General features: G+C 38.9%; 1 protein-coding gene across 5 annotated transcripts in view; it reads left to right on the forward strand.

The window, feature by feature from the left end:
- Positions 1-26,340, forward strand: part of SSH2 (slingshot protein phosphatase 2) — a 229,263-nt gene that overhangs the window by 103,392 nt on the left and 99,531 nt on the right. The window contains exon 1 of one of the 5 annotated variants that reach the window (XM_043478950.1): positions 25,584-25,843. The exons of the other annotated variants lie outside the window; for them this stretch is intronic. Coding sequence (XP_043334885.1) covers positions 25,716-25,843 — 128 coding nt within the window. The 5' untranslated portion in view covers positions 25,584-25,715. Of the gene's footprint in view, positions 1-25,583; positions 25,844-26,340 lie in introns of those variants that run through there. 5 annotated transcript variants of the gene reach the window in all.

A 26,340-nucleotide genomic window follows, 5' to 3' on the forward strand; every position in this document is an offset into this window, starting at 1 on the left:
TGTTTACCAGCTGAGCCACAAAGGAAACCCTTGGTAAAGAACCCACCTGCCAATGGAGGAGATGTAACAGATCTAAGTTTGATCCCTGGGTCAGGAAGATCCCCTGGAGGAGGGCATGGCAACCCTCTCCAGTGTTCTTGCCTGGAGAATCCCATAGACAGAGGAGCCTGGTGGGCTACAGTCCATAGGGTTGCAAAGAGTCGGACACAACTGGAGTGACTTAGCACACAGCACATATATATTTTAAAATTTTGAAACAATCTCATACTTATAGAAAAATTGTTGATACAGTGCAAAGAACTTTTTATTTTCTGAGCCATTTGATAGTAAGATGCCCCCATCACGTCACTTTTCTAAGAAATAAAATTATATTATTTCACAGAGAAACCTTTTATTGAACTTAGAATATGTGCATGTGTGTGATTGATTTATAAAAGCAAAGCTTTCCCATGTGTTAAAAACCAGCTCTAACTGATGATAGTGAAGCTCTACATCTTTTGCTTTTGATCTGTCTGAAGTCTGAATCTCCACCTCTCTCCATATGGGTTGCTCTTCTGATCCAGAAAACTTTCGGCTGTTTATACATATTTTGATGTGGCCACCAGGGGGTGTAGTGAGCTATCCTCCCATCCTCGAGTTCTGCCACTGTGTGGTAAGTGCACAGTTTGGAAGGTTCTTTCCTTGCCACTCAACAAGAATAAGAATTTTCGTTTCACTGAAGTACTCTTTGTTTCTGAAGAATGTGTTCACAGACTCTATTTTATATTTATCTGACATGTTCTGCTTCTGAGAACAAGAGGCATTCCTTTTAAATCTGATTTGAAAAACTAATTATTGAAGCCACAGTGAAATTAGGTATATCTGTTAAAGCTAAATAATTAATTCTACTTTTTTCTCCCAGATGTTATTCTTCAGGGTATAAACAACAAACAAAAGTTTCTTCCCCTTAATTCTTGACTTGGCCAAACTAAATTTTTGAAAAGTTGTTTTCTTATAAAATTCTGGAGACTAATGAAGTGTCAACTACCTATTGCTTCTGGGAGAGGATGCTGGGAAGATATTGGAGAAGGAAGCACCAGGAATCTGCCTCTCCACTTTGACAACAATTGCACTGCAGAATCTGTCTGATGTAACATGAGTTTGAGTAGACTCCAGGAGTTGGTGATGGACAGGGAAGCCTGGCTTGCTGCAGTCCACGGGGTCTCAAAGAGTCAGACACGACTGAGTGACTGATAGTGGAGCTCTGTGGTCTATTGAAGGCTTCCAACCTCCAAGGAAAGAACTAGAGGGTAAATTGTGATCAATTTTAGCTCTTAACTCTTAGCAACTACCCATCCCTCACTCTCAGCTATATGGTAAATAGCCGTGCACATGTTCCTGGTACAGCTTGCATACAGGTTGTATTAATAGAAAGTGGGGTGATTAAAAAGGATCCTATCCTCCAGATATCAAGATGTCAGAGATCTGTGATCTGATAGCTGAGTGCCACTTCTGACCATTGAGGTGCATACAAAGAGGCAGGCAACCACTCTTGCGGAATAATCCCCCCTTTGTTGCAAGCCCCTCTTCATGCTGAAGTGACTTCAGGGATTTAAAAGACTAGCACCTTTTTTTCCTCCCCTTTCACTTTTTGCCTTTCCGCCTTTTGAGAGTCAGACATTAAGGATGAGGACTTCAAAAACATCTCATCTGGGGGAAAATTGAACATGTCTATGTTTGCCTAGGGAAAAGCTCAGAAAAGACCTGAAAAGAGCTTAGGTTTACATCTCAGCCTAATCCTCAGTGAGCTGGCCTTGTCATCATGCTTAGTTGCTTAGTCATGTCTGACTCTTTATGACCCTTTGGATTGTAGCCCACCAGGCTTCTCTGATCCATGGGATTTTTCAGGCAAGAATATTGGAGTAGATTGCCATTTTCCTCCTCCAAGGGATCTTCTTGACCCAGGGATCAAGCCTGTGTTTCCTGTGTCTCCTGCATTGCAGGTGGATTCTTTACCTGATGGCCTCCAACAATCAAAAAGACAAAAACAATAACAAAAAATAGTAAACCCTGGGGAAGGTGAAGAATCAGATTTCCAAAGTTACTACATTATTAGATTCAAATGTCCTATGTTCAACAAAAAAAATCACAAGGCATACAAAGAAACAGTAAAGTATGATCCATTCAAAGGAAAAAAATAATAGAAACTGTCCCTGAAAAAAGATGTGATGAAGATATGCTACACAAAGACTTTAAAGCAACTATCTTAAAGACATTCAAAGTACTAAAGGAAAATGTGGAGGAATTTACAAAAATGATATGTGAACAAAATGAAAGTATCAATAAAGAGATAGAAAATCTAAAAAGAAACCAATAAAGAATGTCTGGAACTGAAAAGTACAGTAATTAAAAAGAATTTCACTAGACAGGTTCAAAGGCAGGTTTAGCAGGAAAGAGAAAGGAAAATCAAACCTGAAGATAGGGCAATGGAAATTATCAAGTCTGAGGAACAGAAAGAAAAAAGAGTGAATAAAAGCAAGCAGAGCCTAAGGGACTTATGGGAGATCATCAAGAGGACCAACGTATGTATCTTGAGAGTCCCAGAAGGATGAGAGAGAAGGAGGCAGAGTAAATATTTAAAGAAATAATGGCTAAAATCTTCACAGTTTGGAAGTTTCCTGGTGACCTAGTGTTTAGGATTCTAGGCTTTCACTGTTGTGGCCCAGGTTCAATCCCTGGTCCAGAAACTGAAATCCTGCAAGCTGCATGGCACAGCCAAACGGGGGGGAAAAAAACCTTCCCAAATTTGATAAAAGACATAAATATCCAAGAAGCTCAACAAACTCTAGGTAGGATGAACTCAAAAAGACTCACACTAAGACACATTATAATCAAATTTCCAAAAGACAAAGAATCTTGAAAGCATCAAGAAAGAAGTGTATCATCACATACAAGGGATCCCCAAGGTTAGATTATCAGCAGATTTCTCATCAGAAACTTGGAGGCCCAAAGACCTATGAACCAATACATTCAAAGTTCTAAAATAAAACAATAGTCAACCAAGAATCTTATACCTGGCAAAACTTCCCTTCAGCAGAGAAAGAGAAATTTAGACTCCAGATAAATAAAAGCTGAGGAAGTCTGTGACCACTAGACCTGCCCTGCAGGAAATGCCCAAGGTTTCTCCTGCCAGGTAAAAATGAAAGGACATCAGACAGTAACTCAAAGCCATATGGAGATATAAAGATCTCAGTAAAGGTAAATACATGGGCAGTTATAAAAGCTAGTATTATTGTAACATTGATTTGGAACTGCACTTTTTGCTTTCTACCTGATTTGAGAATAGCACATTTAAATGAAAAAGCCTTCAATTATTAGTGTAAAAACTAGTGTTACAGTAACTTTGCTTTGTAACTCCATATCTTGTTTTCTGCATAATTTAAGAGACTAATGCATTTAAAAGAATTAATAGTTTATGTTTTGGGATCCACAATAAAGGTGTTGTGACATCAGCAACTGAAAAGAGTGGAGACAGAGCTGTAGAGGCGCAGAATTTTTGTATGTTATTGAAGGTAAGCTGGTATAAACTGAATTTAAAGTGTTAAAACTTTAGGTTGTTATATGTAATCCCATTATAACCACAAAAAAATTAGCTATAGAACATATGCGAAAGGAAATGAGAAAGGAATTTCAACATTTCACTACAAAAACACAGCTAAACACAAAAGAAGACAGTAATGCAGGAAATAAGGAACAAAATGCTTAAAGGCGCATGTAAAATAAATAATATAATGAGAGAAGTGAGTCCCTTCCTATCGTCAGTTACTTTAAGTAATTTCTCCATTGCGGGGAAGGGACAGTTTGGGAGTTTGAGATGGACATGTACACACTAGTATATTTAAACTGGATAATCAGCAAGGACCTACTGTATAGCACAAGGAACTCTGCTCAATATTATGTAACAACTTAAATGGGAAAATAATTTGAAAGAGAATGTATATGTATGTGTATATATAACTGAATCACTTTGCTATAAACCTGAAACTGTCACAACATTGTTAATCAACCATCATATAAAATAAAAATTCTTAAAAATACATTAAAAATAAAATGGAAATTACATTTTAAAAAATCTCACCTTCAGAAAATTTTCAGGAAACTTTGAAAAATTAATAAATTTAATACACTTTCCTTCTTGTTCACTGCAAGTTATTTGTTTTGGATGAAAGGATAAGAGGCTATTAGGAAAGATTTATTCTACACACTTAATTCAAAACTGCTGAGTTCAACATAAGGTCAAGTTTTTATTTTCCTTCTCTCGTTCTGATATTCTTGTGTTTATGGCTTTAAATAGTATAAACGGTAGGAACTCCTAATATACATGATTTTTCTTACCCTAAAACATAGTTACATAAGCATATGCATATACACACACAGGGTATACAAATATACATACATATTTAAAATTATATATGTATAAGCTGTATGTTTGTTTTAAAGATATTTTAAAGAAAATAAACACTTCAGAAAGATTTCCTATTATAATTCAAACTCTCAAATCACCATCATCATCAAATTCCTAATCACTTCAACATTTATATTTAATTATCTCAGAAGATGATGAGTAAACCATCTGATGGAGAGTTTTTACAAAGTAAAATTAAAAAACATTCATTAAAACTAATGTGTTGAATATTAGTATTACTTTGTAGACTGTTAGTCTTCAGAGAAGATAGTTCAAAATGCTTACCACACTTTCATCAGGTGCTTTCCCAGGTAAAAGTGAAACCTTATCCCAGTGCAACATCTGTTTTTCAAATTGTAATTTAACAGGAAATCTATATGCTGCTGCTAAGTCACTTCAGTCGTGTCCGACTCTGTGCGACCCCATAGACGGCAGCCCATCAGGCTCCCCAGTCCCTGGGATTCTCCAGGCAAGAACACTGGAGTGGGTTGCCATTTCCTTCTCCAATGCATGAAAGTGAAAAGTGAAAGGAAGTCTCTTAGTCGTGTCCGACTCTTAGCGACCCCATGGACTGCAGCCTACCAGGCTCCTCCGTCCGTGGGATTTTCCAGGCAAGAGTACTGGAGTGGGGTGCCATTGCCTTCTCCGGGAAAGCTATATAAATGTATATAATTTATAAGCATGCAAATACTTATATTATACCTGTGTAATGACAGAAAATTGGACTGCATTATTGTTTTTTTTATCTTCACTGTAATAATATTTCTATGATAAAAATCCAGTTCTGTTTGAGCCTTCCTTTCTATCTGTAAAATGAGGATTGCATATTCTCATCTATCTTACAGGACTGTTGAAAATGCAAGCAAAATTGTTCATAGGAAAGCTTAAATGAATATTCAGCACCAAATATTAAGGCAAGATATAAAGTGATGGTACTTTCACTAGTATTTTCTAAATTCTTTTCCATTTTAATTTCACAAGCTCACAGTCTTACTTCTCTTAATTCTGTGCTATGACTGACACCCTGTACATCATATAGTATTAAGATCACTTACTGAAGAAAAACAAGAAGAGAAATTGTCAGACTTCAAATTACCAATAAAGTTCTTATTTAGTACAAACCTAGTATTGAATTAGAAATGAGCATTTCCCATCTCTTGAGTCAAATCTGATTCAACTTAGATGATTACCAAAAGTCATAGCCATAGCCATTGAATGCTAAATGTAAAACCCTGTTTAAAGGTACTGATCATCTTGCTTCATTCATCAATGAATATTTATTAAGCACAGACTCATCTGCTTCCTTCTCTGACTCACTGCTATTCCACCATCCTGAGGCAAAAAGATTGTATTAATAAATATAACTGGCAGACTATTCTGGTATTCATTATTCACTGGGAATTTCCTCAAGCCAAGGAATCATTTGGAGAGAGAAGAAAGGACCTGTTATCGATTACCTAAAACAGCTGTTCTGCTGATACACCAAACAAAAGATCAGGAAATTTAGAAACTGTGTAAAACACGTAATTGGTTATGAGCCACCTTTGCTTATAATAATCCTTACTGTTCAGTGGAAAAATTCTCAGCTCATGCTCTGACAGAGCTCTCTGCTTCCCTTTCCCAGCACTTCCAACGTTGTTGTTACACAGTATTCATTGTCTGTTCTTGCCACTTAAGCTGAGTGAGAGCAGAGATAATATCCTGTCCACGATCGTATCCTAAAATTCTGGCACATAGATGGTACTCACTAATTTTCTGTAGAAGGAATAAATGAAGAACTGTACTTTCCACCCATTTTTCAGACTTTGGGAAGAGATGCTTAGCCTCATTGAGCGCATTTCCTCCACTCTATAATAGAAAAAAGAATATTTTACAGTTTTTTACAAGGATTTGTGATACAAAGGTTAAATGCCTATAATGCCTATCATAATAATAGGCACTCAGCAAAAGGTAAGGTATTATTATTATTATTAATCCTTTTTATCATTATAAACTGAGCTCTTCTAAAACTAGGGTTATGATTTTATGTTCATAAAAAACAAATTTGTTGTTGTTCAGTCGCTAAATCATGTCCGACTGTTTGTAACCCCACGAACTGCAGCACACTCGGCTTCCCTGTCTTTCACTGTCTCCCAGATTTTACTCAAACTCATGTCCATTGAGTCAGTGATGCCATCCAACTATCTCATCCTCTATTGCTCCCTTCTGCTGCCCTCAATCTTTCCCAGTATCAGGGTCTTTTCCAGTGAGTTGGCTCATGGCATCAAATGGCCAAAGTATTGGAGCTTCAGCTTCAGCATCAGTCCTTCCAATGAATATTCAGGGTTGAAGTAAACAAATCTTTGTAGTATTTCAGAAACCATCAAAATCACTAATCACTAATAGCCTAGTTATTCATCCCCCCCAACCCCAAAAAAGACAGTTGATACATTAAGATTTTCAAATAAATTTAAATATACCTGGCAAGGCCAATGTGGGTTTAGGAGGGGGGTTGTTTGCTTGCTATGCCCTGCCTTGCGGCATGTGGGATCTTAGTTGCCCTACCAGGAATTGAACCCATGCCCCCTGCAATGGAAGTACAGAGTCTTAACTATTGAACTACTGGAGAAGTTCCAGACCAATTTTTTTTTGGTGTTTTGTTTTGCAGAACATCCCTCTAAACAGTTGAAATATGTAATCAATGAAATCACTTTTAATATTCAACTGAATTAAATGGTGATTGTGTTAAATAGATTGGTATGTAAATTCCACAGAATACCAAAATAATTTTAAGAAAACCAAACTCCAGGCTTTCTATTAAAAGGATGATCTATAACATATATACATTACATACACACAATACTGCTACATCTTTACCCACATAAAATTTTTATCACTGATACTCTCTGGGACAGGAAAATACAAGCCATGTAAAGATAGGAAAGGCATATATGGCAGGATTACAAATAATTACATATGAAGATATGATGCCAGTAAGAAGTTCGTGTGTTACTGTTTTTAAGTTGGATATTTTAGTTTGATCCCCAGGTTGGAAAGATCCCCTGGAGAAGGAAATGACCACCCACTCATGTTCTTGCCTGGAGAATCCCATGGACAGAGGAGCCTGATGGGCTACACATAGTCCATGGGGTCACAGAGTGTCAGACACCACTGAAGCAACTTAGCGTGCAGGTTATCTATGATTGAAAAGAAGAAATGGTTCTTTTTTAAAAAAAAAAAAAAAAACCTATTGGCCCAAAGTTACATATGAAATTCCAAGTCCTTAACTGTGTGTGATAAGGTAGCTATGCAGGAGCTTAAGTTTTAGAATACCAAATTCCACCATGGAAAGCTCATTAACTGGATTATCTCCGAGCCTTCCCCAACCCTAGACTTTTGTTTGCTTTTTATATTACTGTAGTTTATTGGGGGGTATATTAAACTCTCAACCCGATATAGCAGAAAAGAAGCCTATGCAGATCTCTTCAGATGTCAAAAATATGTCAAGAATGAGAAATTAAATTATCCTTAACACACACACACAATTACATTTCTAGAAATTTCTGGAAAATAATTTCTGAGCCAACTTGATGTGGATCTTCTAGGTTCAAGTATGTGAACACATCTTTGGAAAGTTTTTAATATGCAGACATTCTAATCGTCTTATTGATATCTGTACCTTTCATAGAAATACTGTTTCTTGAAGTTTAGACTTTAAATATTGTACCCTTTTTCAAGATCAGTTATTTGGACAATGTTTTAATTTGTCATTGGGTTTTACCTCTCTATTGGCTTGTTTCCCTCACGTTATAAACATGGTCAGATCTTTATCAGACCAAAAGAATCTAAAATATAATTTTACAATACCATTTCATAACCTTGTTTTTAGCTCACACTACAAGTTTGTTTTGATTTCTTGAAAGGACAGTCTATATTTACTGCCTCCTTTGTCAACTCATATTTACTGTTTCACCCATGAAATCTGACTTTTTGCCCCTTCCATCACTCCAAATGCTGTTCTTGTTAAGATTGCCAGTGAATAATTTTTGATCCGAATCTTAAATGATACTATTGCCCATTCCTCTATGCAGTTCTCACCTCCTTTGGCTTTCTCTTTTAAAACATATTTATTTATTTGACTACACTGGGTCTTAGTTGCAGCACATGGGATATTCAGTCTTCATTGTGGCATGCAGTATCCTTTGTTGTGACATATGGGATCTAGTTCCCTGACCAGGGATCAAACCCAGGCCCTCTGCACTGTGAGCATGGAGTCTTAGCTACTAGACCACCAGGGAAGTCTCTCCTTTGGCTTTCTTATCATCATTCTTTGCTGGTTCTCCTTATACCCTCTGCCCACAGTATCTCAGTTGGTTTCACCAGCAGTTCTTACCTGTTCATCTCTCAGAAGTTAATTTTTCTCCAGAGACTATCCTTGCCTCACTTTTATTTCCTGGAGTAGAAATTTTCAACCTTTTGGAAAACATGGAGTTGTTTGAAACGCTAGGTAAAATGCTAGAATTTTTCATTAGAAAAACGTGTGCATACTGTTTCAAGGATGCTCATGGCTTCCCATCCTCAGATCTATGTTTTGTCCCGCAGTGACCCTGTCCACCTCATTCTTCATGCCTCTGTGCCCAGGACTTTCAAATCTATTGAGTTGGCCAAAGAGTTTGTTTGGGTTTTTCCATAAGATCTTACCTCAGATCCCACTTTGAGCTCTTACCTCTTATTTCTAACTGCCTACAACCTCTTATATGTCCTGTGATTGTATTTATTGTATTTATCAGATTTCTATTCCAAAGTTTCCTCCCCTTTATTAAAGAAGTTTTTGCTGGGTATAGGTGATTTTACAATGTTGTGTTAGTTTTAAATGTACAGCAAAGTAAATCAGTTATATAGGTAAATATATTCACTCTTTTTTTAAGATTCTTTTCCCATATAGGCCCTTACAGAGTATTGAATAGAGTTTCCTGTTCTATACAGTAGGTCCTTATTAGTTATCTATTCTATATATAGTAGTGTGTCTGTGTCAATCCCAGTCCTCTAACTTATTCCCCCTTGCCCCCCAGTTTACTTTTTACATCTGTAACTCTATTTCTGTTCTGTAGATAAGTTCATTCGTAGCCTTTTTTTTATTTTTTATTTTTTGTAGACTTTCTTTTAGATTCCACATGTAAATGCAATATCATGTGAGATTTGTCTTCTTTGTCTGATTTATTTCACTCCGTATGACAATCTCTAGGTCCGTCCTTGTGGCTACATATAGCATTATTTTGTTCTTTTCTATGACTGAGTAATATTCCATTGTGTATATACACCACATCTTTCTTTATCCATTCCTCTGTTGATGGACTTTCCCCACTGATTCCGCCAGGCTTGTTCCCTTGGCTGTGATTTCACTGCATAGTAGGTAGGGACAGTGAGGATCTCATTCATCCATACATGCACATCACTAATTAGATGATGAGGCATTTGGCTTCCTTAAGAGAGTCTTAGTTACTCCCACCATTTATCTGCATTTCATTGAATTTCTTCACTTTGACATTCGGAGAAGAAATCACATCACATCAACACCCACTGTGGGCCTTTGCCACTTCTCTTCTTATTAAAACTACCGACTGCTTATAAGTTTAAGCTAGAAACTTCATATTCATCCCTGACTCTTCCCAACCCCACCCTCCAAGGCTTCAGTCCCTAAGCCATCATTTCTACATTCTGAACTTCTTTCTGATGAAAGTACAAATAAGAAAAAAAGTTATAGACTGAAACAAGGAATCGATACAGACAAAATTATTTTAAATCCATGAAAAAGACTTCTTGACTAAACATCCAAGTGGGAATAGTAAACATCAGATTTAAGGGGGACTTGGTCACTTATCTTTTTATTCTGTAGTGATACTGTAGGCTTTGTCATCTGGGTATTCTTTACCGTTTGGCAAAACCTATTATATTTTGATCAAATTTTAAGGCTTGCATAATATACAGTTTATTTTGTGTAGAATTTGTGTTAATAGCTTTATAAAGGAGATTCTGTATTTGTAGAATCATTATGGACAGAAAGGGTTACATAAAGTATACAAATGTGTTTTTATCTCAGACTTTTCCCTTTCTGTCCATGACCTCTGCCTCAGCCTTAACCTAGACCTTCTTCTTGCTTAAATTACTGGCTCCTAACATGATCCCTCTGCATCTCTAACTGATCCTCATGCCAATACAGTCTCCACCTACTCTTAGAGATGACTCAGATTTATTCATGTCACTTTCCAACTTAAAAATCTCCTGTTATTCTCTGTCGCCTATAGAGTGGCCTAGAATTTGTTAGGACATTTAAAAAACTTTAAAAACTGACCTCATTCCAACTTTTCAGCCCTACTCTTGCCACTGAGCCCTATGCTCTTTATTCAGGCCTTGATGAACTATCTGCCCTTTCCAAAACATGTCCTTTATCCTCTCAAAATTAACTTACATATGCCTGCAAGCACCCAATTCATACGTTATACTTTATAGTCATTATCTCATTGAGTCCTTGTAAGTCGCAGAAAATTATCATTATTGCCCATTTTATAGATGAGGAAGCTGAGACACAAAGAGATTAGTGACTTGCCCATATCATACAGCACAGAACTCAAATTCTAAGTAGAATAAACTACCCCTGGTAATATTATAAGAAGAAAATAACTTTCTTGTAATTCATTAATTGTTAACTAAATCTGTCACCAGGCTCACACTCAAAGTCCCAAATTCATTTTCTGCGATATAAAAATGACAATAATTATAAGAAGTTTGCAATAATCAATAAATTTCACTAACAATGATTTATTATATCTTTTTATTTGCTCATTTTTTTAAAGTCAGTTTGTGCATATTTTAAATTTTAATGTAAATGTTAATTAATTTAAATATAATTCTAATAAGTACACAGTTTTTCTTTAAAATTTTTTGTTAAGAATTGTGTTGATGCAATAATGTCTCTCATTTCCCAAACTGAAATTACTGTATTTAACCCGACACAATCCTTTTCCTTAAAGGACCCGACCTTCCTTTTGAAAGGCAGTATGCTGTTATCAAAATACTTCATTAAGCTTAGTTTTCTTTAAATATGTTACTTTACCTATAAAATTATGAAAATATCAACCCCAAGGAGTAATTACTATTAAATTAGGCCACTTAAAAAAATAATAATAAAATAAAAATAAATTAGGCCACTTAAGGTGAAGTACTTTATAAACAAATAATAATGTAATTTCTCGTAATGTACTACAACAATATAGTCATTGAATGCCACTAAGACAAAAAGAGTTTTAGTTCATTGTTCTTAGTTATATGAAAAGAGCACTAATACTGGAGTTAGGAGACCTATGTTTATATTGGTTGCATGACTTGAGACAAATACATTCATTCTTTGAGACTGTTTTCTCTTTATTAAAAAGAAATTAGTATTCTTATTGTCAGGCAAAAGTAATATACAAATATGAAAATGCCTCAAACAGTAGGCAAAGTTCTAGTGTGTAGTAGTATATCGCAGTGCATGCATGCTAAGTCACTTCCGATGAACACCGAACTGAGAAGAGTAGGTACCTGCATAGAGAGAGGGCAGAAGGCTCAGAGAAGCTCAAAGGGGTGGTGCGGCTTCAGCTAATGTTTTAAAATCTGAAGAGTAGTGAAGTGTTAGGATGTGATTGTGCTGTCTACTGAGCATCTGGCGGTTTGTTACCCTCTCTGTTCTTTGCTGTATGTTTGAATACTTCACAATCAAACATTAAAAGGCAGAGTTGCTACCTAGTCTTCTTTTCCCCCAGCAAAGTATTTTTCACTTCACTTAAGATCTATTGTCCAGTTGGCCTTCCAGTTGAGGTGGTGTGAATCGAATCTGGCAATACCATATCTCTTCTGTTAGTTGATGTACTAGCTGAAGAATGATACAAAATGCTCCCTTTCTGCTGAGAATCGAGGAGTGTAACTTTTGCATCCTTCTTGATTTTTCCTAATCCAGACAGAAAAAAAAAAAAATTTTGTTTTATATTTAAATTCCTTAAAGATATTTGACTTGGTTGTTGAAAAGTACATAATTGTATGTAACTGCGTAATTTTGCATGTTCATCTGATTTCAGAGAAGAAAGACATGGCAAGTGAAATGTGGCCAGGGAAGCTGATACATGAAAGCTTGAAGAGATAATGATGCTGCTCAGCCAGGTCTTGGAAATTTGATCAGTCTAAACAAACTGCATAGTACTAAATTGCTTGTGAAAGGGCTGAATCAATCCTGCTGCGATTTGAACTTTTGGCTCCTGAAAGTCTAGGGCAGGCTTGAAAATAAAAATAAAACCCTCACATACTGAATTGTATTCCAGGCCCTCTACTGTAGTCTCTGTACAAAGAAGGCATCTACCCAAAGAGCAAGAGGCGGCAGAAAGATGAGGTAGTGAAGAGGAGTCTTAGGGATTTCTCCCCATATCAGGAGCTCCCAAGGGGAGAGGACCTCTGTCATTAACATATCAATTCCTTTAGGAAATATTTATGTAGAGCCCTAAGAAGAATGTAGTGGGGTGTGGGATAATAGATCAACCAATTAGAACATACTTAATACTTACGATTTGGCTGGCACTGTGCTAGGCTCTATGAAGTCCACGAAAGAGAGTTCTGTGTGATTTGCTTCATTAGAAAGATAAATTATGTGGCATAAAACAGACAAGTGAAGTGAAAGTCATTTAGTCCTGTCCGACTCTTTGCGACCCCATGGACTGTATAGTCCCTGGAATTCTCCAGGCCAGAATACTGAAGTGGGTAGCCTTTCCCTTCTCCAGGGGATCTTCCCAACCCAGGGATCGAACCCAGGTGTCCCGCATTGCAGGTGGCTTCTTTACCAGCTGAGCCACAAGGGAAGCCCAGGATACTGGAGTAGGTAGCCTAACCCTTCTCTAGGGGATCTTCCTGATATAGGAATCGAACCAGGGTCTCCTGCATTGCAGTGGATTCTTTACCAACTGAACTATGAGGGAAGCCCCTGAAAGCCTGGATAAAAATGGTCTCAGAGAAGGAATAATTTGAATAGGGAGGAGAGTAAGACTCCTGTATAGGAAGACAGGATAGAAACCACCTAATTATGGAAAGGATTTGTTTTGGGAGAATGGCTAAAAAATAGTTAAACTGATTGTGCTGGAGAAGGGATGGAGTTGGGGGTAATATGCCATAATGGCTGGATTATAGTAGGATTTAAATCACGGAGGATCTGAAGGCCAGAAGAAGAGCTTGGATGTGATCTAAAAGGGAATAAAGAACTCTTTGGGGATTTTAAATAGGGAATTATTATAAAAGTGTTTAACTCTTAATCATTTTGATGATCAGCATCTAAAGTGCCTGGCCCATGGGTATTCAGGGTTAGTCCAGTTATATCCAGCTAATCTGTCAATAGTATGTTGGCAGGTTGAATTGGACCCATCTCAGCCTAAAGAGTGGGATTCCCAGGTGGCACAGTGATAAAGAACCTACCTGCCAATGCAGGAAATTCAGGAGGGTTCAGTCCCTGGGTCAGGAAGATCCCCTGGAGGAGGAAACGGCAACACACTCCAGTATTCTTGCTGGAAAATCCCGTCTGTGGGGTCACAAAGAGTCAGACATGACTGAGCACACATATAGTAGCAGCCTAATGCGTAGGCGTCTTATCACCGTGATATTATTAGCTGGTTCATCTTTTTCTTTAACTGTAATGAGGAGTGATAATACCTACCCAGCTAGTAAGTAGGTTTATTTAATCAAATGAGATCGTGATCCCATCATTATCCACAAATACAGTGAACACCTCCTTTATGTAAGATGCTGTGTTTAAAAAAAAAAAAAAAACTAGGGAAGCAAAAAACTGTAGAGGTGTAAGTGCTTTGAAAAATATCTTGTGATGAATATTAGTTTGAAATACAGAGTTGTACAGGATCTGGTAGCAAGAGAATGGTATACAACAACCAGAAGGTCATCTTACTGCTATATTTAGTACTGGGTTAGGTCTCTATTATTGTCAGGACCTGCCAGCTATAGCTAGGATCAAGTAGAGAAGGAAACACAAGGTGTAGGAAGGTAGATATTTAAGGTCCCCAGGAGTTCTTCCTGTTGGCAGTAGACCTTTTCAGACTTAAACCTGTTCTGTAATGAACCTATATAAACATGCAGACAGTGTAGAATATTGATTAACAAAACAGATTCTTTCTGGAGCCAGAGTAACTTGCTGAATTCAAATTACTGCTGAATTACCTTAGACAAATCATTTAACCTCTCTGAGCCTCGTAAAGATAATCATAGAAGCATAGGGTTGTTTCTGAAAATTGAGATACTTCATGTAAACTCTTTTTTCTTAATTTTTTATTTCATATTGGTGTATAGCTGATTAACAACGTTGTAATAGTTTGAGGTGAAGAGTGAAGAGACTCAGCCGTACATATACATGTATCCATTCTCCCCCAGATTCCCCTCCCATCCAGGCTGTTACCTAACATTGAACAGAGTTCCATGTACTGTACAGTAGGTCCTTATTGGTTATCCATTTTAAATATAGCATGTGTACATGTCCATCCCAAACACCCTAACTATCCCTTGCCCCCAACCTTCCCCCTGGCAACCATAAGTTCTACACAGAAACTCTTAATAGAGGATCTGTGCTGTGTACACATATACACATATATGTACTGCACTGTGCTTAATTGCTCAGCCCTGTCTGACTCTTTGCAACCTCATGGACGGTAGCCCACCAGGCTACTCTGTCCAAGGGCATTCTCCAGGCAAGAATACTGGAGTGGGTTGCCATGCCCTCCTCCAGGGGATCTTCCCAACCCAGGGATCAAACCTAGGTCTCCATACATTGTAGGTGGATTCTTTACCATCTGAGCCACCAGGGAAGCCCAACATACGTACATATATATTACATAGATTTAGTTTTTAATATATTATGTGAAGAGGTGTAGAAGAGAAGCTTGGGCCCTGAGTTAATTTAATAGATCATAGTGTGAGAGTAGACACAGAGATTCCAATGGAAAATAAAAAACTAAACCCTTTAGGAAGGCAATTTGATAATGTCTGCCAATTCCTAAGATGTTTAAAATATTTTAACTGCCCATTCCACCTCTCGGTATCTGCCCAACAAATATATTCACATTAAAGCCGAAAGATTGTGTGAAAGTATGTTCATAGTGATACTGCCTATAATAGTAAAGACTGGAAACAATTTAAATGTCCATCAGTAGAGGAGTATTTAAATTATATATAATTGTAAAATAGAATATGAAGCACTTCTTTAAAAGAATGAGGTACATCTTTATAAACATGGGAAAGTATCTAAGATATAGTGATAAGTGTGGAGGGAGCACAAAGTGTAATAATATGTGTACATAATTATGGCTTGTGTGCATGTGTGTTTCTTAAAGAACAGCTATAACATATTAATGTTTGCTTATACAGGAAAAATTTCTGGAACATTAACAGTCATCCCTGAGAGTAGGATGATGGTGATGAGAAGAGTGACTTTTATTTCATCTTTCTACTGGGGAAAAAAAAAATGTTTTTGAGCCTGTGTTTGAAAGGCTGTGTTTAAAATTTTTCTTTTTTAATGTTTAAAGAGAGTGAGGATTAAATGGTTAAATGCTTTGTAAGGTGGTTGGATGTGAAAAGTGATCTATAAACGCCTGCTATTTTTACTAAACAATAGAGTGTGAGGCCTTTGTAACCTGAAGAAAGCAGCATTTCAGCATTTCTTCCCAATAGAGCATATGGTGGTTAAGACTATAGGGGATGAATGCCTTAGATCAGCCTCTCATGGAGTTGATATGCAGACCCTTTCAGTATTTCCCGTTGCTCTTATGGTGGAAAGTTCTATAGAAAGGATTGGAAGGGCTCAGTGACATTGTTCCATCCAGTGTTTAAAACTATTGTCAGATATTCTTTTAAATAAAACTATTAGCCACATAGTGATTGCAAAACTTGATTGCTTTGAAGAGCCTTTGTTTACAGAGTTTGCTTTATTGTATTGCATGAAGAGTGCCTTTGACTAAGTGTAGCAAGATACCTCTTAGTACTACTGTCTGGACAACAAGTTTGAAAATTAAGGGTATTACCTTGAGAGTTCTAGCCTAGCGTTTTACAGATTAACAGGAGACAGATTGTTGTGCTACTCTAGGTAACAGGCTTTTTGTTTTGTAACTCTTTAAAGTTGGTTTTCTCCCTTTTGACACTCAGGAGATTAATTTACTATTTATTTCTCTAGATGAAGCCCTTAGAGAAAACGTAAAAATACAGATAGGTCTTCTGATTGGTATATTCATTCTTTCTTATAACTAGGTATTTCAAAAATAAAGTTATATACATTAATACTATTATTTCAAAGCTTTTTTAAAAAAGGCAAAATCCCAGTAAGCACTGCAGATGTCATGTTACTACAAGATGACGATATGTAATTAATACTGCCTGGAAAGCCATAATAGTAAAGACTTCCTGAATGAAATGGTGGTGTATATGGGAAGTATATTTGTATTTTAAATTTCATTCATTCATCTACTTCTCATCCCAAATACAAACAAATACAACACTTTCTGTTATCAGAAGCTGATTGGCCAATTTATGGATGGTAACAGTACCAAAAATCTGGTGCTGTCCTGTTCACAAAGCACTTGTGTCTGTGTATCTTAGTAAACCTGTGAGGTAAGCATTACCATCCCACTCTACAAGGGCTGGGACACAGTAAGTGTTGCCCATGGACAGAGTAGCTAGAATCTAGAACTTTCTGATACCACATTCATTGCCATTTTAATACTGCCCACTTTAGCTGTTTTTCAGCTTGATGGAAGAGAGCAAAGAGGATTATCTCTAGTTCAACATTTTCATTTTCTCAGTTAATAAACTAAAATGCACAGTGGACTTTACCTTAAGGTTGCCAAATTGACTTCAGAGTCTGCTTGCTCCCTTCAATGCACACACAGAGCCTTCTTAATGACCTAAAGAAAAGCACATAGGTCTTTTGCCTATTAAGGGTTTTACCGCAGAGAAACAGTCAAAAGATAAGATTACATGGAAGATTTAGAAAAACAAAAAAAGTTTTTAATAAAAATGCAACACTTTATGATAATCCTCCACTCTGATCTTAGATTCTTCACTGAAGACTCCAGCTCTCTGATTTTATTTCTGAAGTCTTCCGCAACCTTTCTGTTAGCTCTCTTAAGCTTACAGAGCCATTAAGGCCAAAAAAGATTTTTGTGCCAGGTACTCTTTTCAGTGCTTTATTATCTGTCAACTTAATTAATCCTCACAATAACTTCGTAAATTAGGTACTAATACTGAGCCACAGATTTTTTTTTTTTTCCAGTGGGTTTTGTCATACATTGACACGAACCAGCAATAAATTTACACATATTCCCCATCCCGATCCCCCCTCCCACCCCCCTCTCCACCCGACTCCTCTGGGTCTTCCCAGTGCACCAGGCTCGAGCACTTGTCTCATGCATCCCACCTGGGCTAGTGACCTGTTTCACCATAGATAATATACATGCTGTTCTTTCGCAACATCCCACCCTCATCTTCTCCCACAGAGTTCAAAAGTCTGTTCTGTATTTCTGTGTCTCTTTTTCTGTTTTGCATATAGGGTTATCGTTACCATCTTTCTAAATTCCATATATATGTGTTAGTATGCTGTAATGTTCTTTATCTTTCTGGCTTACTTCACTCTGTATAAGGGGCTCCAGTTTCATCCATCTCATTAGGACTGGTTCAAATGAATTCTTTTTAATGGCTGAGTAATATTCCATGGTGTATATGTACCACAGCTTCCTTATCCATTCATCTGCTGATGGGCATCTAGGTTGCTTCCATGTCCTGGCTATTATAAACAGTTGCCACAGATTAAGTAGCAATTTAAAGTTCATAGCTAAAAAAAAATTTTAAATAAAATTAAAAAAAATAAAGTTCATAGCTAATAGTGGTTCTCGTATTTGAGCCCAGCCTATTAAATTCTAAGGTCAGAATTTTTAACTGTTGCGCTATACTACTTTATAACAGGCAAGTTTGGCCTTGGAGTACCAAATGAAGCAGGACAAAGGCTAACGGAGTTTTGCCAAGAGAAAGCACTGGTCATAGCAAACACCCTCTTCCAACAACACAAGAGACAACTCTACACATGGACTTCACCAGATGGTCAATACTGAAATCAGACTGATTATATTCTTTGCAGCCAAAGATGGAGAAGTTCTATACAGTCAGCAAAAACAATACTGGGAGCTGACTGTGGCTCAGATCATGAGCTCCTTATTGCAAAATTTAGACTTAAATTGAAGAAAGTAGGGAAAACCACTAGGCCATTCAGGTATGATCTAAATTAAATCCATTATGATTATACAGTAGAAGTGACAAATAGAATCAAGGGACTATTAGATCTGATAGAGTGCCTGAAGAACTATGGATGGAGGTTCGTAACATTGTACAGGCAGCGGTGACCAAAACCATCCCCAAGAAAAAGAAATGCAAGAAAGCAAAATGGCTGTCTGAGGAGGCCTTACAAATAGCTGAGAAAAGAAGAGACGTGAAGGGCAAAGGAGGAAGGGAAAGGTTTAATCAATCGAATCCTGAGTTCCAAAGAAATGAGAAATAAGAAAGCCTTGTTAAGTGAACAATGCAAAGAACTAGAGAAAAACAATATAATGGGAAAGACTAGAGATCTCTTCAGGAAAATTAGAGATACCAAGGGAACATTTCATGCAAAGATGGGCACAATAATGGACAGAAATGGTAAGGACCTAACAGAAGCAGAAGAGATTAAGAGGAGGTGGCAAGAATACACAAAAAAAGGTACAAAAAAAGGTCTTAATGACCCAGGTAGCCATGATGATGTGGTCACTCAACTAGAGCCAGACATTCTGGAGTGTGAAGTCAAGTGGACCTTAGGAAGAATTACTAAGAAGAGCTAGTGGAAGTGATGGAATCCCAGCTGAGCTATTTAAAATACTGAAAGATGATGCTATTAAGTGTTGCACTCAATATGCCAGCAAATTTGGAAAACTCAACAATGGCCACAGGACTGGAAAAGGTCAGTTTTCCTTTCAATCCCAAAGAAGGCGAATGCCAAAGAATGTTCAAATTGCTGCATATTTGGGCTCATTTCACATACTAGCAAAGTAATGTTCAAAATACTTCAAACTAGGCTTCAACAGTACCTGAATTGAGAACTTCCAGATGTACAAGCAAGATTTAGAAAAGGCAGAGGAACTAGAGATCAAATTGCCAACTGTGCCTTTGACTGTGTTCACAACAATCTGTGGAAAATTCTTAGAGATGGGAATACCAGACCACCTTACCTGCCTCCTGAGAAACCTATATGCAGGTCAAGAAGCAACAGTTAGAACTGGACATGGAACAAATGGACTGGTTCAAAACTGAGAAAAGAACACGTCAAGGCTGTATATTGTCACCCTGCTTATTTAACTTATATGCAGAGTATGTCATGCAAAATGCTGGGCTGGATGAATCACAAGCTGGGATCAAGATTGCTGGGAGAAATAACAGTAACCTCAGATATACAGATGACACCACCTAAATGACAGAAAGTGACGAGGAGCTAAAGAGCCTCTTGATGAGGGTGAAAGCGGAGACTGAAAAAACTGGCTTAAAATTCAGCATTCAAAAACCTAATATCATGGCATCTGGTCCCATCACTTCATGACAAATAGGTGGGAAAACAATGGAAACAGTGACAGACTTTATTTTCTTGGGCTCCAAGACCACTGCAGACAGTGACTGCAGCCGTGAAATTAAAAGATGCTTGTTCCTTGGAAGAAAAGCTATGACAAACCTAGACAGCATATTGAAAAGCAGAGACATCACTTTGCCGATAAAGGGCAAAGCTATGATTTTTCCAGTAGCCTTGTATGGATGTGAGAGTTGGAACAGGAAGGCTGAGCGCCAAAGAACTGATGGTTTCAAACTGGGGTGCTGGAGAAGACTCTTGAGAGTCCTTTGGACAGCAAGGAGATCAAACCAGTCAATCAGTCCTAAAGAAAATCAACCCTGAATATTCATTGGGAGGGCTAATGCTGAAGCTGAAGCTACAATACTTTGGCTACCTGATGCAAAGAGCCAACTCTGGAAAAGACCCTGATGCTAGGAAAGATTGAGGGCAGAAGGGGGCGACAGAGGATGAGATGGTTGGATAGCATCATCGACTCAATGGACATGAATTTGAGCCAACTCTGGGAGATAGGGAAGGACAGGGAACCCTGGCATGCTACAGTCCATGAAGTCGCAGAGTTGGACACAACTGAGCGACTGAATGACAGTACTACTTTGAGATAAGTGACTGTGTTAAGTGGATTAAATCCATTTCTTAGGATCTCCAGATTGGATGAAATTCCTGTTTCCCAACTCTCACAAAAACAGATCTTGGGATATTTTCTTAGGGTTTTATTATCCCATTTTACAGATGAAGTTAAGTGAGTTGGCCAGAATCTTAGATTATTCAGTGACTGTGTTAGAAGTAAATTTATGTCCTTTGGTTTCTAGCCCACAGTCTTTGAGATTATAAATTAACAGTCACCTTTGAGCTCATTAGCTATTGTCAATTCAAGTGATCCACCCATGTTGAAATTTTGTTACAGCAACAAAAGTATGTTTACATCCTTCACATTTGACCTTTGGGTCTTCCCTGGAGTACAGTTAGGTCACTATGCAAGGCTCTAGCTTTATACAGTTTTACAGTGTTTATACCTTATGACACATGAAGACATAGTAGTGGAGTATGTCTTAAAAGAGACATCTATTGCTTTAAAAATTTTTAAGTGCTTTTAATATATGAGTCTACAAAAAATTTAATTTAATCATTGCTAATGCTATCAAGAGCCAAGTTAACATTTTAGAATATTCATATTTCTGACCCTTGAGATGATAGGCAAATGACATGACCAAATTCATTTCATATCCACTAAACTCAAGCAGTAGTGTAAAGAAATACATCGATTTTTCTTCAGGGACTTTGTGCAGATGTTTTTCTTTTCTTTTCTTTTTTTTTAGAGAAAGCCCCTTCTGACTTCATGTGGAGTAGAAAACTAGCTTAGTTTATTTCATGCTGCTCAATTTAATTTGGAATCATTTTTGAATTCCCAGATGCTTGGGTACAGAGCACTTCTCCCTGGAGCCTTGTTTCCTGACAGTGGAGAGTAAAGGATTAAATTGAGCTGAAACTAAACTGATTGACATTTTGACACTCTGCAGATTGTGAAAAGAAAGAGAATTTGTTCAACTTTTAGAAACAGTAGTAGGAAGGATTATTTCCTTAAAGGTACCCCAGTCTACAGAGATGATTTTTTTTTTTTTCTTAAAAACCAAGAGGCTTGTTCTAGCACTTTGCCAATTTTCTATATTACAGTTCAAAATGGGAATTTAACTTTGAAAAGCCTTTGAAAAGGCCTGGATGGGAGTGTTAAAACAGTCTCCTTCATTTGTTGAATGGGCACTGACAGGTCTTTTGAGGGAAAACAAAGGACTGTGCACTTCTGGGGTGTCACTATAGGAACCTATTTGTAAAAGACAAGTATACATATTTATGAAATCTTTATCTCTGTTGCTTTTAAATGCCAGATATATTAAGTGCTGCATTGAGTAAACATCTCCTGCTGACTTCTTTTCCTGAGAGATACAGATGATTACCATGCCATCATCTTTCCTAAACTGCATCACTTAACGTTGACTTCTCTGCTGCGTCATGAAAGGAGCTGGACTCACCTTAACAGTGCTGTTCCAAACAGCCTGTTACTTTTTTTTTTTAATCACTGCAGGAGGCTGTAATAAATTACAGCCTGGAAGAAGTTTCAAACTGGCAAGTTTGCCAGTTATTTAAAGCAATTTATTTTGGGGTGTATCAGCAGATTTTTTTTCTTACACTGCCATTTGGGTGCCTGCTGACACAGCCTGAATAAATCTTTCAAAAATTTTCCTTCCTAGAGATGGATGAAGATCATGATGTGCTGGACTCCAAAGTCCAGACCTTGTATTAACTCTTCACTTGCCAGCTAGTTCCTAATTTAGGTATCTTTTTCCAATTTGAGTTTGCAATATTGGAAGTCCTTCAGTGCCTTGGCAACAATTTTGTTTTATGTAAGGATCAACTTACAAAAGAATGATTCTGATTGTAGACACAGAATTTATAGTTTAGATTATTTCATTACTAGTGTTTTGAAAATTGCCAAACTTACCATTGGGATAAAACAAAGAATTATTTCTTCTTGATTCTAGCATATGCTCAGTAGTAAAGTGAGTTCTTCCTAATTTTAGTCTCTGTTATATTTCTAGTTTCTAATTTTTTTCTCATGAAAAAAATTCTTATAATAGTGAAGTCGCTTTTTTAAATTGTTAATTTTTGTCTCTGGAATTCTTATAGCATCTTATATTGATGTATAGTTTAGTGAGGTAGTCATAAAAGTGAAAAATACCAATACCCAGAAATACTTGTTCTGATCAGACAGTAAGGACAAGAGATAAGGGAGCTAACTTTTATTTACCATGTGCCTGCAGGAGGGCCAGTCCCTTTTGTCAGCCACTACACACAGTGTGTAGGAGACAGAGAAAAGAGATTCTCCTTTCACAAAGAGCTGGCCCCTGTTTGGGTGAAAGGCATTGCTCAGTGAGTAGTTAGGAAAATCATAAAGCATCAGGGAATAGGTTATAGTGGGAAAAGCCCTAGATCAGGAGTTATGAAACAGGAGTTCATATCTAAGTTCCTATATGTCACTTACAAATCAGGTCATCTGGCTAGACTGTGAATGTTCCCACATCTCTGCAGTGAGGATATAATCTCTAGCCTGTCTTCCTCTCTAGATCATTGCGCACAACAGTTCTCAACCCGGGCTGCACACTGGAATCACCCGGGAAGCTTTGAAAAATACTGTCTTCTGGGTCCCAGTTCAGTTCAGTCACTCAGTTGTGTCCGAGTCTTTGCAACCCTGTGGACTGCAGCATGCCAGGCTTCTCTGTCCATCACTAACTCCTGGAGCTTGTTCAGACTCATGTCCATCGAGTCGATGATGCCATTCAACCATCTCATCCTCTGTCGTCCCCTTCTCCTCCTGCCTGCAATCTTTCCCAGCATCAAGGTCTTTTCCAATGAGTCAGTTCTTCACATCAGGTAGCCAAAGTATTGGCCCATCTGGATCCCAACCTTAAGAGATTTTGATTTGATTGGTCTAGGGTGCAGCCAGGCATTGGGGTTTTTTTAATCTCCACAGGTGGATTCATATATGCAGTCAAGGCTGGGAATCCTTAGATTGTAAGACTGTTAGGAGAGCCCTTATACATTTATTTATAAGCATTAGCAGATGTTAATCGACATCTGACACACTAGTAAAGTAACACTCAAAATTGTCCAAGCCAGGCTTCAGCAATACATGAACCATGAACTTCCAGATGTTCAAGCTGGTTTTAGAAAAGGCAGAAACGAGATCAAATTGCCAACATCTGCTGGATCGGCGAAAAAGCAAGAGAGTTCCAGAAAAACATATATTTCTGCTTTATTGACTATGCCAAAGCCTTTGACTGTGTGGATCACAATAAACTGTGGAAAATTCTGAAAGAGATGGGAATACCAGACCACCTGACCTGCCTCTTGAGAAACCTGTATGCAGGTCAGGAAGCAACAGTTAGAACTGGACATGGAACAACAGACTGGTTCCAAATAGGAAAAGGAGTACGTCAAGGCTGTATATTGTCACCCTGCTTAACTTATATGCAGAGCACATCATGAGAAATGATGGGCTGGAGAAAGCACAAGCTGGAATCAAGATTGCCGGGAGAAATATCAATAACCTCAGATATGCAGATGACACCACCCTTATGGCAGAAAGTGAAGAAGAACTAAAGAGCCTCTTGATGAAAGTGAAAGAGGAGAGTGAAAAAGTTGGCTTAAAGCTCAACATTCAGAAAAGTAAGATCATGGCATCTGGTCCCATCACTTCATAGCAAATAGATGGGGAAACAGTGGAAACAGTGGCAGACTATTTTGGGAGGTTCCAAAATCACTGCAGATGGTGATTGTAACCATGAAATTAAAAGACACTTACTTCTTGGAAGGAAAGTTATGACCAACCTAGACAGCATATTAAAAAGCAGAGACATTACTTTGTCAACAAAGGTCCGTCTAGTCAAGGCTATGGTTTTTCCAGTGGTCATGTATGGATGTGAGAGTTGGACTATAAAGAAAGCTGAGCACCAAAGAATTGATGTTTTGAACTGTGGTGTTGAAGAAGACTCTTGAGAATCCCTTGGACTGTAAGGAGATCCAACCAGTCTTTCCTAAAGGAGATCAGTCCTGGGTGTTCATTGGTAGGACTGATTTTGAAGCTGAAACTCCAATACTTTGGCCACCTGATGCGAAGAGCTGACTCATTGGAAAAGACCCTGATGCTGGGAATGATTGAGGGCAGGAGGAGAAGGGGATGACAGAGGATGAGATGGTTGGATGGCATCACCGACTCAATGGACATGGGTTTGGGTGGACTCCGGGAGTTGGTGGACAGGGAGGCCTGGCGTGCTGCAGTTCATGGGGTTGCAAAGAGTCGGACACGACTGAGCGACTGAACTGAACTGAATCGACATTGTAGATGCTTTTTTCCCATCAAAACTTCACCTGTTTTGCTTTTTAAAAAAATTCAGTTAATCGCTGCGTCTTCCTAGCCTGTGGCACATAGGAAGCCATTGATAAATATTTGTTGCATTCTCGAGTGTACAGCCTTTTAAGGTCATTTGAAAAATGGGGTTTGTTTGCCATTCGTATATAAAGCCGATTAAGAGACAGGTCCTTTCTGTTGAAACATTCCAAAGAAATGCGAGCCTTTCTTGGCCACCCACACCCTATTCCACACCCTCAGTCTCCGGCTCGCTTCAGTCCTCCACTCAAGCCGAGGCGGCCTGGTGCCGACCCTCGCTCCGCAGGCCCGGACGCCAGCTGCGGATCCATCGTGTGCGACGAGCTCCGGGGCGGGGCTCCGGCGGGCCCGACCCTCCGGCTCTCGGGACCGCCCCGCCGGCGCGCTCAGCCCCGCCCCGCCCCGCCCCTCCCCGGACGCGAGTTGGGGCGGGCTGCTGGAGGCGCCCGGCCGCTGGGACTCCACGGCCGAGCCCCAGGGCTGCGGCGGCTGCCTCCGCGAGACCCGGCGGGCCCAAGTCGGCCGCCGGGAGTCCGCACTGCCTGCGCCTCCAGTCCGGTGGAGCCCAACGCGAGCGCCTCGTGCCGAGCCGGGCGGGGGCCACGATGCGGAGCCATGCGCCCTGAGCCGGCCCCATGACCCTGAGCACGTTGGCCCGCGAGAAGAAGGCGCCCCTCGCCTGCACCTGCAACCTCGGTGGCCCCGACATGATCCCCTACTTCTCCGCCAACGCGGTCATCTCGCAGAACGCCATCAACCAGCTGTGAGTGCCGCGCGCCCTCCGCCCTCTGCGAACGGTCTCTCGGAAAGTTTGCTTTTCAGCTGCCGCTTTTCCCAGCAACTGGGAGCAAGCAAGGGTGAAATCGCACTCTGCTCGCTTGCAACTCCCGCGGCCCCAGAGGCAGCATAGTAGGGTGGAGATGTAGAGTAATTCTTGGAGGCGGAAAGTGTCCTGAGGGTGGGAAGGCGGACAGAAGAATCCTTTGGGGAAATTTCTGGTAAACTTTGAGAGGATCTGAAAGTGAAGTCGCCCCAGGGAAATTGTGATGACGGAATGACAGCCGTTTGGCATTTTGGAAACTCGGGCTATAAGGCGGTCAGTAGCCTCTCAGCCCCCGGCCGGAAACGCTAGGACTCCGCTGCGGGTCCCGCTGGTGCTCAGACCCCCGTGTTTGTTGTTTTGTTTCCTTGCTTCAAATAAGTTTGCTTGTGACCATAGGTTTCTGTTGCAAGCCGCGCACGCGAAGAAGGACAGTTCAT

The sequence above is a fragment of the Cervus canadensis genome, chromosome 1 (assembly GCF_019320065.1).
Source record: "Cervus canadensis isolate Bull #8, Minnesota chromosome 1, ASM1932006v1, whole genome shotgun sequence".
Classification (NCBI taxonomy): domain Eukaryota; kingdom Metazoa; phylum Chordata; class Mammalia; order Artiodactyla; family Cervidae; genus Cervus; species Cervus canadensis.